Below are 13,895 nucleotides of genomic sequence, written 5' to 3' on the forward strand. Positions count from 1 at the left end.
GCCTGGTGCGGGGCGGGGTTCCGGCGCAGTGGCGCCCGCCCAGCCCCGGGGCAGGGAGAGCCTGGAATCCGGAAGCACTGAGTGCGAGGAGGGCGGAATCGGAGCGCCGGGAGCCGGCGGGATCCTCTGGCAGGTGCGTGGGCGCGGCGGGGTCGGGGGGCTGCCGAAGGTCCCTGCAGTCCTGGCCAGGAAGTGGCCCGTGTGCTCTGCGCGGCGCCTTCTCCGCCAGTGGCTGCGCCCTTGTCCTGCGCGGCGTCGGCGCTGGGGGCCTGATGGCGCTGTGGGGCGCGGGGTGGACGAGCTAGTGCAGCCAGCGCGCTCGGGAGGGATGTTGCGGTCGTTCCGCTCAGCCCCGCAGCGCAGCCCGGGTGACGAGAAACTGGGTGCAGTAGGGGGCGCCCACCGGAACCGCCACTCACACCAAGTCTCCGGACCCCGGGCGGTGCGGTTCGCAGTAGAATGTGCTGTTTCTTGTTTCCTTTATGCCAAACGGCCTTCTTTCCTAAAGTTAGATTTCAAATTGTGCAAAAGTAAGGGTTTGGTGAGTAATCAGGAAGTACCATGTGACCCCGTATTGGGAACACCGTGATAGAAACAATGTGTTTGTTGAGGTCCAAAGTTGAAAACCTCTAACTCAGTCAAGTAATTCCTGGTGGGAGGGCCGAATGATTCACCCAGGGGTTGAGTTGGTAGATCTCAGCTTCTAGAAAACCAAGGCGCTGCTAAATATTCAAGCCCAAGCACTTCGATTCTGGACTGCTGCATGACAACAATTATATGACAATGTCCAAGCATAGTACTTTGATAAAGGGGAAATTCGCCCTGAGTATGTGCATGTTGCAGATTCTACTGTAAGTCATAGGAGTGGAAATAAAAGTAGTACGTTTGTTGTTTAAGGGTTTAATAATCCCATTAGGGAGGTGCATTACTGATGCCATTTGGGTCCAAAATGCAAATAGTGTCAGAAGGCTTTTCTGTAATTCTGGGCTTTAATGGATGCTTGTGAGAGTTTTTAGTAAGCAAGCTTTTATTGAATGCCCGCTGTGTATCAAAAGTGATCTTAGCGTGCGGTGACTCACACACTTTGGAAGGCGGAAGCTCTAGAATCAAGGCTACCCAGAAAGGGACTCCTTGCGGTTTTGCCAGTGCTAAAGACAAAGACCTGTGAAGCAGGAAGCCCCTTGATTCCACCTACACCAATGGTTTGTGGATAGAGCAGCCAGGAGTTTGTGAGGAGGCGTGCTGAGGGTTTCTTAGGAACCGGGGCTGCGCCCTGCTGTCTTTGGATGGAAGACACTCTGTGAATGCTATTTTGGGAAGAAGCTGGGAAGAGGGACAGGCTGGAGTGACTGCAGATTTGCCTTAGAGAATAACCAGCCCCTAGCCGGGTGTCTGCCACATCTCATGTCTACATAATCAGCGCTGATGAAAACATGAACTAACTCTGTGTTTAGAGAACATTTTGAAACAAGGAAGAACTGGTGGCGCATGTCGGTTAGGAGCTGTTAACCCAGAAGAGGCCTGGCTTTTTAGAGAGACTAGAGATGAATCTGTGGAAAGAGAGAAGTCAAGGCCTGACTTGAGATTTCACGAAACCCAAAGTGTGTCTTTCCATACCTTCCACGCAGCCACAGGTGCTAAGAGCAGACTGCAGATTGATGTTTAGTATGTTTTTACTCTGGGCCGGGCACGGCAGCTCACACCTATAACCCCAGCACTCTGGGAGGCTGAGGCAGGAGGATCGCCTGAGCCCAGGACTCTGTGACCAGCCTGGGCAACATAGTAAGACCTGACTCCAAAAATTAGCTGGGCATGGTGGTGCAGGCCTGGGGTCCCAGCTACTAAGGAGCCCGGGGTGAAAGGATTGCTGGGAGGGAGGTTGAGGTTGCAGTGAGCTGTGACAGTGACCGCACCACTGCACTCCAGCCTGGGATACACAGCCACACCCTGCCTCCAATAAAATAAAATGTTTATACTTTGATTTCACAACTGTGTGTGTGTACTTAATGCCACTGAACTGTACACTTAAAATGGTTAAGATGGTAAATTTTATCTTCTGCATGTTTTACCACAATGTTTAAAAGGCTAAAAAATATTAATACTCCTTGATTCACTAATTCCACTTCTGGCCATCAACTCTAGGGAAACTATGACAGAGATGTGGCCAAAAAATATATGTACAAACATTTTAATTAAAGTGTATTTCAAATAGTGAACACTTAAGTAACCAAGTATCTGATGACTTGGGGAAGGATGAAATAAATGCAAAGCTTATGTAACCACTAAAAACACCTTCAAAGAATATTTACCGACATAGGGAGAATATCACTGAAAGCTAAATAAGCTGTGAAGGTGAAAGTCCTATTTAAAAAGTAAAATAAGAGCAACTGGCTATAACATTGAATATAGAATATTAATAATTTAGAAAATACAATGATACAAGAAAGAATAATACCAGAAAAAATATTAAAATATCAACAGTGGGGGCCAGGTGCGGCAGCTCATGACTGTAATCCTAGCACTTTGGGAGGCAGAGGTGGGTGGATCACTTGAGCCAGGAGTTCGAGACCAGCTTGGCCAACGTGGTGAAACCCCATCTCTACTAAAAATACAACAATTAGGTGGGCATGGTGGCGCGTGCCTGTAGTCCCAGCTACTTGGAGGCTGAGGCACAAGAATTACTTGAACCTGGGAGGCAGAGGTTGCAGTGAGCTGAGATCGTGCCACTGCACTCCAGCCTGGGTGACAGAGCGAGACTAGCTCAAAAAACAAACAAAATCAACAGTGGGGTTATTTCTGGATGGAGGGATCAGGTGCTTTTTTAAAAACAACTTTATTGATATGTACAACTATTATATATCCAAAAAGTACTATTTAAAAATGTATTGGGGTACAATTTACATACCATTAAATTTACTCATTTTAATTGTACAATTCAATAATTTTTTTTATAATTTTTTTTTTTTTGAGATAGGGTCTCCGTCACCCAGGCTGGAGTGCAGTGGCGTGATCACAGCTCACTGCAACCTTGACCTCCCAGGCTTAAGTGATCCTCCCACCTAAGTCTCCTGAGTAGCTGGGACCATCGGCATGTACCACCATGCACAGCTAAGTTTTGTACTTTTTGTAGAGATAAGGTTTTGCCATGTTGGCCAGGCTACTCTCAAACTCCTGGTCTCAAGCGATCTGCTCCACTTAGTCTCCCAAAGTGCTAGGTTTACAGGCATGAGCCACATTGCCTGGCCCAATTCAATAATGTTTAATAATTTAGCAAGTTGTGTACCATCACCGCAGTCTAGTTTTGAGCATTCCCATCATATTAGGTGCTTTTTATTTTTTCTTCATAGTGATTAACTTTTAACACAAAAAAATTGTTCAAACTTTGATTCAATTGTTCTAGTTAAGTATTATTTTCTAAGATGGCTGTTGGAGATGGAAACAAGGATTTGCACATAAGGATGTTCATCACAGCTTTTTATGATACCAAAAATTAGAAATGATTTAATTTTCCAACAATAACTCATTTACAGTCCATATCTGATAGTCTCCATTAAAAATGTTTTCCAATAATATTTAATGACAAAATGCTCAAGATGCTGACTGGTAACAGCGAGATAGGTAGTGTAATTTCAGTTTTGATAAAAAATATAGTCTGCAGCTGGGCGTGGTGGCTCATGCTTGTAATCCCAGCACTTTGGGAGGCTGAGGCGTGTGGATCACTTGAGGTTGGGAGTTCGAGACCAGACTGGCCAACATGGTGAAACCCCGTCTCTACTAATAATACAAAAATTAGCCAGGCATGGTGGCAGGCGCCTATAATCCCAGCTACTTGGGAGGCTGAAGCAGAAGAATCGCTTGAACCCGGGAGGAAGAGGTTGCAGTGAGCCGAGATCTCACCACTGCACTTCCATCTAAGTGACAAGAGCGAGAATGTCTGAAAAAAACAAAGTGTTACAATACATAGACCTAGAAAAAAGCCCAGAAGAAAAATGCAAAACAAGATGCTAACGTAGCCTTAGGTTTTGAGATTTGTTGTGTTTTGCTGTTATACAATTCTGTATTTTTCATATTTTCGACAGTGACCATGAATCACTTTTCCAGGAAACACTTTTTAAACAGGTCAGAGGATTTTACACATCCAGGACCCATCAATGTCCTGGAAATTATTAAAGGTCATTAAAGGCTTTTAGTGGTTTTTGTGTGTGTTGTTTTCTGCCTATACTGCATTTCATACTGACTAGCATAGATTAACCTAAATAATGTGGTGTAATCTTCTCTTTTTTTTTTTTTTTTTTTTTTTTTGAGATGGAGTTCGGCTTCATCACTCCAGGCTGGCGTGGCTGATCTCAGCTCACTGCAAGCTCCACCTCCCGGCTCGCCATTCTTCCTGCCTCAGCCTCCCGGTAGTTATTGGGACTACAGGCTCTCACCCTACCGCTAGTTTTTGTATTTTTTAGTAGAGACGAGGTTTCACCCGCGGTTAGCCAGGATGGTCTCGGACCTCCCTGACCTTGTGATCTGCCCGCCTCGGCCTCCCAAAGTGCTGGGATTACAGGCGTGAGCCAACTCGCCTGGCCCGGTGTAATCTCCTTTAAGGTACCCCTCATTTCATCCCTCCTATCTATGCACATATGCTAATTATTGAATGTAAGAGGCAGTCAGCAAATGAAACTTTTACATACTAATGTTATGGAAAGGCAGAATTACATCAAGAGACTTCAGTTTAACTGGACCTCAAAAGAAAGATTTAAAAATATGAATCCTTAATATGTCCATTCATTGTGTCCTGGATAGGGGAGACAGCATGGGGTGAGGAAGGGCTGGGGGTCCCAGAGAGAAGAACTATAAGATATAACAGCATGTGTCAAGACTTGGAGGACCAAGCTGTGGGTTTCTTCCTCCTGAAGAAAAAAGGCCAGTGTGGCCAGGAGGGAATGAGATAGCTGCTGGCCTTGAACCATGATAAGCAATTTGTATTTTATCTGAAATGTAATTTAAAAACAAAAACCAAGATTCCTCAAGCTGCAGCGTGGAGAAGAGATTGAACCGCAGGCGCAACAGGAGTGGGAGCCAGTCAGGATGAGAGGGCGTGGGCCAGGGTGGCAGCAGGAGGGACAAGTTCTATAGATTGGGGGCTGTGATGGAAGAGGTACAACTGGCAGAAGGAGGTGGGGGTGCAGGGAGTCACGAATAGCACCCAGTGGTTGTCTCCAGCCAAGAGGGGAGGAGGAGGCCTGGGCTGGGCATGTGGCGCCTCTGTGGTGCCAAGGAGACCCAGAAGTGAGGTGTCACGGAGGCACTGGCATTGTGTCCTCAATTGGGAGCCCAGGGAATGGGCTCCAACACACACAAGGCAAAGGTCCTAGGTAGGGCGGGGCCTCCGGCCTGTGGGAGCAGGAGGTAAAAGGGCAGGCAGAGTAAAGGAGAAATGCGGAGCCCAACCGCGGTGCAGGGCTGTGGCCTTGCAGCGACTCAGCTTAGTCCCAAGACGTGCGGGGCCGCAGCAGAGAGCCTGCCCTGCCTACCCAAACTAACACAGGACCTGCAACCGCGATCCTCAAACTAGCACAGGACTTGGGAACCGCTGTCGCCAAACGGCAGGTTACTTTGGGGGAACCTGTTAGACGTGACTCCTTGCTTTTAAAAATTGACAAATACTGGTCTGGGCAACGTGGCGAAACCCTGTCTCTACTAAAAATAGAAAAAATTAGCCGGGCATGGTGGTGGCGGGCGCCTGTAGTCCCAGCTACTCGGGAGGCTGAGGCAGGAGAATTGCTTGAACCCGGCGTTAGCACAAACTGTAACATTTTGTAAGCTCCCCGCTGTTTTGCAGACCTTGGTCAAGGTGAAACAGTTCTCCCGGGTTGGGGCGGTGAGAAACATCCTTCCCAACCACCTGACCACAAGGCCAACAAAGACCCATCTAAAGAAACATCCCTCTCATCTCTTGCTGGGCAAAGGTCCAAGGAACATCACGACGACATCCCGCCTGAATAAGGGCCAGAACCCTTATTCCGGGTTACAAATCAATACAAATCGTGCGAACATCTTACTGATATCCTGCGGGGCAACAAGCCATACTACCCAGACTCTTCCCGCCCATACCTATACGTACTGTCAGCCTATAGGCAGCAGTGGGCTCTGGCATTAGGCTGCTCCCCTACTTCTGTAGGTTTTATGCTGGACATAAAGCCTGCATTTGCAATCTCAGTCTCTCAATCTCTCAATCTCTCAATCTCTCTCTCTTGCTCTCTTGCTCTCTCGCTCTCTCTCTCTCTCGCCCCTCTGTGTATGTGTGTGTGTGTGTGTCTGTCTGTCTGTCTTTCTTTAACCCTCACCTTCCCTTCCCGGAAGGCAGAGATTGCAGTGGGCAGAGATTGCAGTGAGCTGAGATCTGCCACTGTACTCCAGCCTGGGCAACAGAGTGATACCCTGTCTTTAAACAAACAAACAAACAAACAAAAAAAAGAGCCAGGCGCGGTAGCTCACGCCTGTAATCCCAGATTTTTGGGAGGCCAAGGTGGGCAGATCGCTTGAGGTCAGAAGTTCAAGACCAGCCTGGCCAACATGGTGAAACCCCTGACTCTACTAAAAATATGAAAATTAGCCAGGTGTCTTGGTGGACACCTGTAATGTCAGCTACTTGGGAGACTGAGGCAGGAGAATTGATTGAATCCAGGGGGTGGAGGTTGCAGTGAGCCAAAATTGCACCAGTGCACTCCAGCCTGGGTGACAGAGTGAGATTCTGTCTCAAAAAAAAAAAAAAAAAAAAAAAAAAAAAATTTACAAATAGTGGAAATTAAACCCAATTTTTCACCATGTATTAATTTATTGTTAAATACACATTTCAATACAAAATTGAGAATGCATGGCATAGTAAATGAATTAAATTAACCCAGGCTGGGTGTGGTGCCTCACACTTGTAATCCCAGCACTTTGGGAGGCTGGGTTTGAGCCCAGCCTGGTCAACATGGTGAAACCTCGTCTCTGCTAAAAATACACAAATTAGCCACGTGTGGTGGTGCGCACATGTAGTCCCAGCTACTCGGGAGGCTGAGGCAGGAGGAGGCTGAGGCAGGGGAATCACTTGAACCAGGGAGGCGGAGGTTGCAGTGAGCTGAGGTCACACCACTGTGCTCCAGCCTGGGTGACAGAGTGAGATTCTGTCTCCAAAAAAAAAAAAAAAAAAGTTAACCCAAATGCAGAATATATATGTGTGTATACGTACACATACATATTCCATTTAAACATAGTTGTATATTTTTATTACCAGTTGTCCAGTTTTTCCCCAGAATGGCCTAACAGAAACCCACATAAAGAGTCTTTTTGAATGCATAGAATTATGTATAAAAAACCCAGGGTTTCACTATCAAATAATATTAATTTTTAATTTAGAAGTAAATGGTTCCATGTTCTGGACTCACACACTTGATCTGTAACTGAAATCTGTCATGTTTTTATTCAGATGTATATTATGAGCCTGTACAAAGGGATTTTTGGTGTTGTAATATCAATCATAAAAGTTAGAAATGATTCTTAAACCAACACACATATTGCAAGCTAGGATATTATTCAGCTTTTGCAATGTTCAATTGATAACATGATTACAATATCTTTCTTAATGCCCAAATTTTCCCACAGTTTGCTTGTATAATCTAAATTCACTGTCAATTATATTTACTTAAGAGACAGTCCTTAAAAACTTTTTTCCTACAGGATGATGATGGGAATCTTTGCAAATTGTATCTTCTGTTTGAAAGTGAAGTATTTACCTCGGCAGCAGAAGAAAAAGCTACAAACTGACATCAAGGAAAACGGTGGAAAGTTTTCCTTTTCATTAAATCCTCAGGTATTTCCAAATGTCATAAACCACAGTGTGATAAAATATCGCGCATTTGGGCAACGGGGTATTGGTTAGAAGAGGAAGCAGAGATTAGCAGCAGGAGACAGTAAGCTACTCGAAGTTCATCAGGAGAGGCTGTGACATGGCCCATTGGGAGGCTGGGCCCCGAGAGGCAGAGGAGGCCCAGACCTGTCCTCTCTCTCTTCCTTGAACTTCAGGACAGTCCTACATGTCCTATGAAATAGGATATTACTAGAGCACAGCCAAATATGAAAATAGAATTTCAGACCAGCCATATCTATTCTTGAAGGAGAAAAGTCACAGTGCACAGGATTTGCAAAAAGTGCACTGTCGTCACTCACCAGTCTGTCAACACTGGAGTGATCCACTGGTGAGCCAGGTTCCTGGGGGCAGAAAGAAAGACATGCAGTGCAGACTCATCTTCGCAGTGCAGCTTGTGCTGTTTGTTTTGTTCATTTAAAGGCTGCAGGAATCTACTTTCTGCCTCTTGAACTTGTAAGCCTGGCAGTTCAGAATAATAGGATTTTACAGCTGGGTGAAATCTTGGAAATAATTCAGTCTAACCTCCTCTTTTTTAAACCACCTCACTGTAAGAAGTAAAAATAGAAATCCAAAGGCTCTAGGTGCCAGACTGGCCTGTCCCTGTCCTCTGCTGTTCCCTCTGCTGACGGATGGATGAGCTGACTCAGCCTGCCCCTCCCTGGGCCTCAGCTCTGGGGCTTGGCCATAGTGAGCCTCATCTGTTCTGTGAAGCGTGTTCAACTCCAGCTGAATACCAGAAATGCAGTGTCCCTGTTTACTTCCAATTCAGGTAGAATTGTATATACTTCGCTTATACGGCTTCCCACACTGAGCTGTCTCACCATCTCTGTGGACAGATGAATAATTCATGCCTGCTCTCCCTTCTCAGTTTGTCTTTTGTGTGGAGAACTGCCAACATGGTCTCTCCTCTTTAGAAACTCACATACTGTGAGTGCAACCTTGTGGAAGTCAATGTACATAAACATGTGAAATGTGCATCCCAGCTCCTGTAGAGAAGGAGGCAGCTCTATATGTAATGATGAGTAACAACTGCCAAGATAAATTCAGTGGAAAAGCCAGCACGGAAGAGTCTGAGTAGCACGCTGCCATGTGTCTATGCACAGTGTAGCTCTACAGGATTTGTGAGGAGCAAGTGACAGCAGGTGCCTCTGCAGAGAGGAACTGGGAACAACAGTGAGGATGAAGTTAACATGTCATCATTTTTATTTTATTTTTTAGATATTCTACAATGTGAATTTACTGTTTATTAAAAAATAAATAAAAGTATAAGCTGGGCATAGCGGCTCATGCCTGTAAACCCAGCTGAGATGAGAGAATCACTTGAGGCTGAGAGTTCAAGACCGGCCTGGTAAACATAGCAAGACCCCATCTCTCCAAAAAAAGAAGATTTTTAAAAATTACAAATTAAAATAAATAATGAGTAACCTCTGCACCTCCGTTTCCACTACTAAGAAAATAATTGACCAAGTGCACAAAGATGTGTACATGAGGATAGTCATCACAGCATTGTTTACAGTAATGAAAATTTAGAAATAACCTCCAGGGTTAATCAATTATGGTACATTCGTATCCATATTCTTTAAAAACAGTTGATTTTTAAAATGTTTTTGTAACTAGAAACTTTGTTATTTATAGAGGTTTTTAGAAATTTGAGAAGAATTATCACAAACTACCTTAAAACAAGACTCTTTAAAGGTGAAGATTACAGATACAAAAAACTTATTGAAATGTTGTTTTTCCTGATGCATAATGGATTGATTCTTTTTTTCCTTAGTGCACACATGTAATCTTAGACAATGCTGACGTTCTGAGTCAGTACCAGCTGAATTCTATCCAAAAGAACCACGTTCATATTGCAAACCCAGACTTTATATGGGAATCTATCAGAGAAAAGAAACTCTTGGATGTAAAGAATTATGATCCTAATAAGCCCCTGGACATCACACCACCTCCTGATCAGAAGGCGAGCGGTCCTGGTAGGTATCTCACAGCAAGCGTTTAATGTATCATAGGTACTGTAGGACACACTTGGGTTTGTCAAAGATATCGTAGACAGAGAATTGACCAGAAATACTACAAAAACAGACTTCTCATTACCTCAGCAAATGGACAGAAAAATAACAAAGGACAAAAGACTACTTTAGCAATGGAAACAGATTTCTTGATATCCAGCCCAGTACGGTCAGATTCAAAATGGCCACAAAACACTGATCATCTCAGAAAACCTGATTGTGATTTTAACTAGGGGAGGGAGAAGCCTTGGTGTTAAACAGTGGTTACTACAACCTAATGACTGGAAATGTGAGGACCAGCATTTTGCTAAAGAAATTCTTTCCAAACAAAAGATTGTTTCCCCAACAGGAACATATTTTCTTTATAAACCCAGATTTTATTTTGGAAACTGGCCAAGAAGAAAGCCTTTGGACATGAGAAATGCACTCTTCCTAGTCACATCAAAAATCAAACAGTTCTGATAAATACTAACTTACAGTAAGCACATGGTATGTGTTAGATACTGTAAGGACTTGGCAGGGTAGAGCCTCCTTAGACAATCGTCCAGAAAGGCTGTTGCAGTCCCAGCACATGCCCCAGCAAATGATAGTTACAACAGAAATAGACAAAATAGTAAACTCCTTTCACATTGAAAACATATTGTATGACAGCCAGCATAATTTACTCAGATTCCAAATTACTACAAATACACTGATGATCTTTGGAATCTTGACAGTATAAATAATACTGGAAAGAAGTCCTCACATGAAGAGTTATTCCTATATATCACAGTGCTCTAGATGGTGTTACTGTTTCTCTGTACAAAAAGTATGAAGCAAAAGCTCATGTAGAGCCCCTGACTTTCCCTCCTCTAAGCTAGAACATCTCCAGCTCCTTCGCTGGTGATGTGCCGACTCTCGGGAACTCATTCTGATCCTGTGCACTTTGTACTCTTCAAGAGGAAAGTGCCCATTGAAAATTGTACGGCTCTCTGTGAGTTTTAAATAATAACAGATGAGAATTCTCCTGATATGCCTGTTAAGATAGAATTAGAGTATGTTCTCACTATCTTATAATGTTATACCTTCCTCTTACAATGTATACCTTCCTCTTATAATATTATACCTTCCTCTTTTCCCACCGGGTTATCCTTAGATCACCAAAATTGTAACTAATTTAAGGATATATTTATGAATCTTAACAATTCCCGCACTTAGGTTAAGGAAATATAATAAGCCTTTGGGCAGTAAACAAGTGTGCTGTTTGCTTTAATTCTAGAAGTGAAAACAGAAGGTCTGTGCCCGGACAATGCCACAGAGGAGGAAGACACTGTGGAACTCACTGAGTAATTTTCTTCTTTCTGATTCCTAGGACTCTACAGAGTTTGCAAAATCTTGTGTAAACCTCAAGCACAGCATTAAAATTCTGTTTGTAGACTTTTTCATATTTTATTTTGTGTATATAACTCTTTAGTGATTTTTTTATTTGAGTCTTTTTCTTCAACTAGTATAGTGATCATTATTTTAAATTCTCAGTATTAAATGAGATTGGGTGCAATTATTAGATTAAAAAAAAAACAAAACTATTTTCATCCTATTACTTTCCTGAGCAGCCTTGAGAGTAAAGACAGTTTGTTACTTTTGCCTGATATTTTCAAAAATGGAAATAGCAACAGCCTTCCTCAAATGGAGTACGGGAGTCCAAAGTTCTATATGGCTTCTTAAAGCACATGCAAAACATTGGGTTAACTAGGCATCACATTCAATCTTGTTATATTTGTTAATAATAGTGTTGAAAGAGAAGAAAATACAAAATGAAAAGTACAGATTATGAGAAGTTCTGACTCCTTCATTTTAGAGAGGAATGGACTGTGGTCTGGAGAGGAGTGACATAGCTTCTAAGGGTCAGATCCACAGCAGACACAAGTAGCCCATCCCCAGAGTGTGTGGCCCACTTCTTTCTGCCTCTGCCTGTGCTGCGTAGACACCATCTTCCCGTGCAGACGCTACAGTACTGGGTATCTGAGCTGGAGAATTATGCAGAGGAGGCATCCAGCTCATTTCAAATGATCTTTTAACAATTTCTGGAACAGCTAAGGAGGCCTTAGGGACTTACCGTGTATTTTGTAAGGAATCTATCATGTATTTTGTAAAGATGTACAAGAAAAATTGTATGAAATTCTGTTTAACCTAAAATCCATTTAATGTTAAAATTTTAATTATACGCTGTACAAATTTCAGGTTTGGTACAGAGAATGTTGAAATTCCTCATCTTCCTCAAGATTTTGAAGTTGCAAAATATAACACCTTGGAGAAAGTAAGAATCTGATTTCTAGTTAGCAAAAAAAAAAAAAAAAACCTGTTTGAATGTCTTCTGAGTGTTTTTCCTATTCGATCATTTTCTCAGTTTTGAAAAATTGGGCATATCCTGAATATCATATATTCCTTAAAATATGAGTTGATTTTATTTATATATTTATTTATTTATTTTTGTGGAGACAAAGTCTCACTATGTTGCTGGTCTCGAACTCCTGGGCTCAAGTCATCCTCCCTCTTTAGCCCCCCAAAGTGCTAGGATTACAGGCGTGAGCCACTGCATCTGGACCTGATTTTTAATAGTCAAGAAAATGTTTATGTTTATAATTTAATGTTTAATTTTTAGTGTTTATATTATAAAAGTAATGCATGTTCATAGCAAAAATTTTAAACAGTACAAAATATCAATACAGCATTAAAAATAAAAGTCCTCTTCCCTGTTATTAACAGTTTCTTGTATTTGGAAAGGGAAGGTTTGACACTAAGTATTTACACTATGTTGCATTTCCATCCCTTTTGTGTTAGAAAAACAAAATCTTTTTTCCCCCCCCACAAAGTCATGCAAATGAAAATCAACACTAGTGTCTGGTGTGGCATCACTCGCCTATAGTCCCAGCTACTTAGGGGGCTGAGGCAGGTGGATCTCTTGAGCCCAAGAGTTTGAGGCTACCCTGGGCAACATGGCAAGACCTTTGTCTCTAAAATATACGTATAGATATAAATCGACACTAGCCTTCAAAGTGATGTTCCATTTGTATTTTGAGATATGTTAATAAAATGTAACTTGAAAATAACATTTCCCTCTTTGATAAAGAAAACATGAAAAATGGTATGGTGTAAACATATACAGATCTATTTATGGGATGGTAAAAACACAGGAGGGAAACATACCAAAATATTAATACTGATTGTATTGCTGTCATAGGATTTTAGGAGATTTTAATTTTCTTCTTGATACTTTTCTGTATTTTCTAAATTATATCTCTAACTGAGCATATTTTATAATTATAATCAACATTTTCAAATGGCACATGTAGTTTGATGTTTCCCGAGTGCAGCTTCTGAAAGCACATCCTATTTTCCAGGTGGGAATGGAGGGAGGCCAGGAAGCTGTGGTTGTGGAACTGCAGTGTTCGCGGGACTCCAGGGACTGTCCTTTCCTGATATCCTCACACTTCCTCCTGGCTGATGGCATGCAGGTAATGCTGTTTATGTTGATTCCTATGTGTTTATTGACCTCTGTTCATAACTCATTTCAATGAACCAGCCCGCCTCCCAACCTTTTTCTTCTTACCTGGTGTCTTAGCTCAGGCTGCTGTTAATAAATGCAACAGGCTAGGGAGCTTAAACAACAGACATTTATTTCTCACAGTGCTAAAGGCTGGAAGTCCAAGGTCAAAGTGCGGCAGGGTTGATTTCTTCTGAGGTGAGGCCTCTCTCTTTGGCTTACAGACGGCTGTCTTCTTGCTGTGTCCTCACATGGTCTTCTCTGTGTCCTCATCTCTTTACATGAGGATAGCAGTCATATCGGATCAGGGCCCACCCCTATGATCTCACTTAATTAATCAGTTACCTCTTTAAAAGGCTCTGTCTCCAAACGCAGTCCCATTGTTGAGGTCCTGGGAGTTAGGACTTCGGGATATGCATTTTGTAGGGGTACAGTTCAGCCATAACACCTGGTA

The 13,895-nt window shown here is 42.8% G+C and overlaps 1 protein-coding gene across 1 annotated transcript in view; it reads left to right on the forward strand.

The window, feature by feature from the left end:
* PARP4 (poly(ADP-ribose) polymerase family member 4) overlaps positions 1 to 13,895 on the forward strand; it is a 93,314-nt gene continuing 79,419 nt past the window's right edge. Inside the window, exons 1-6 of the mRNA XM_003913681.5 lie at positions 1 to 133; positions 7,717 to 7,849; positions 9,681 to 9,882; positions 11,177 to 11,243; positions 12,139 to 12,214; positions 13,299 to 13,412. Coding sequence (XP_003913730.2) covers positions 7,718 to 7,849; positions 9,681 to 9,882; positions 11,177 to 11,243; positions 12,139 to 12,214; positions 13,299 to 13,412 — 591 coding nt within the window. The 5' untranslated portion in view covers positions 1 to 133; position 7,717. The remainder of the gene's footprint in view (positions 134 to 7,716; positions 7,850 to 9,680; positions 9,883 to 11,176; positions 11,244 to 12,138; positions 12,215 to 13,298; positions 13,413 to 13,895) is intronic.

This window comes from Papio anubis, chromosome 15 (genome assembly GCF_008728515.1).
Source record: "Papio anubis isolate 15944 chromosome 15, Panubis1.0, whole genome shotgun sequence".
NCBI lineage: Eukaryota > Metazoa > Chordata > Mammalia > Primates > Cercopithecidae > Papio > Papio anubis.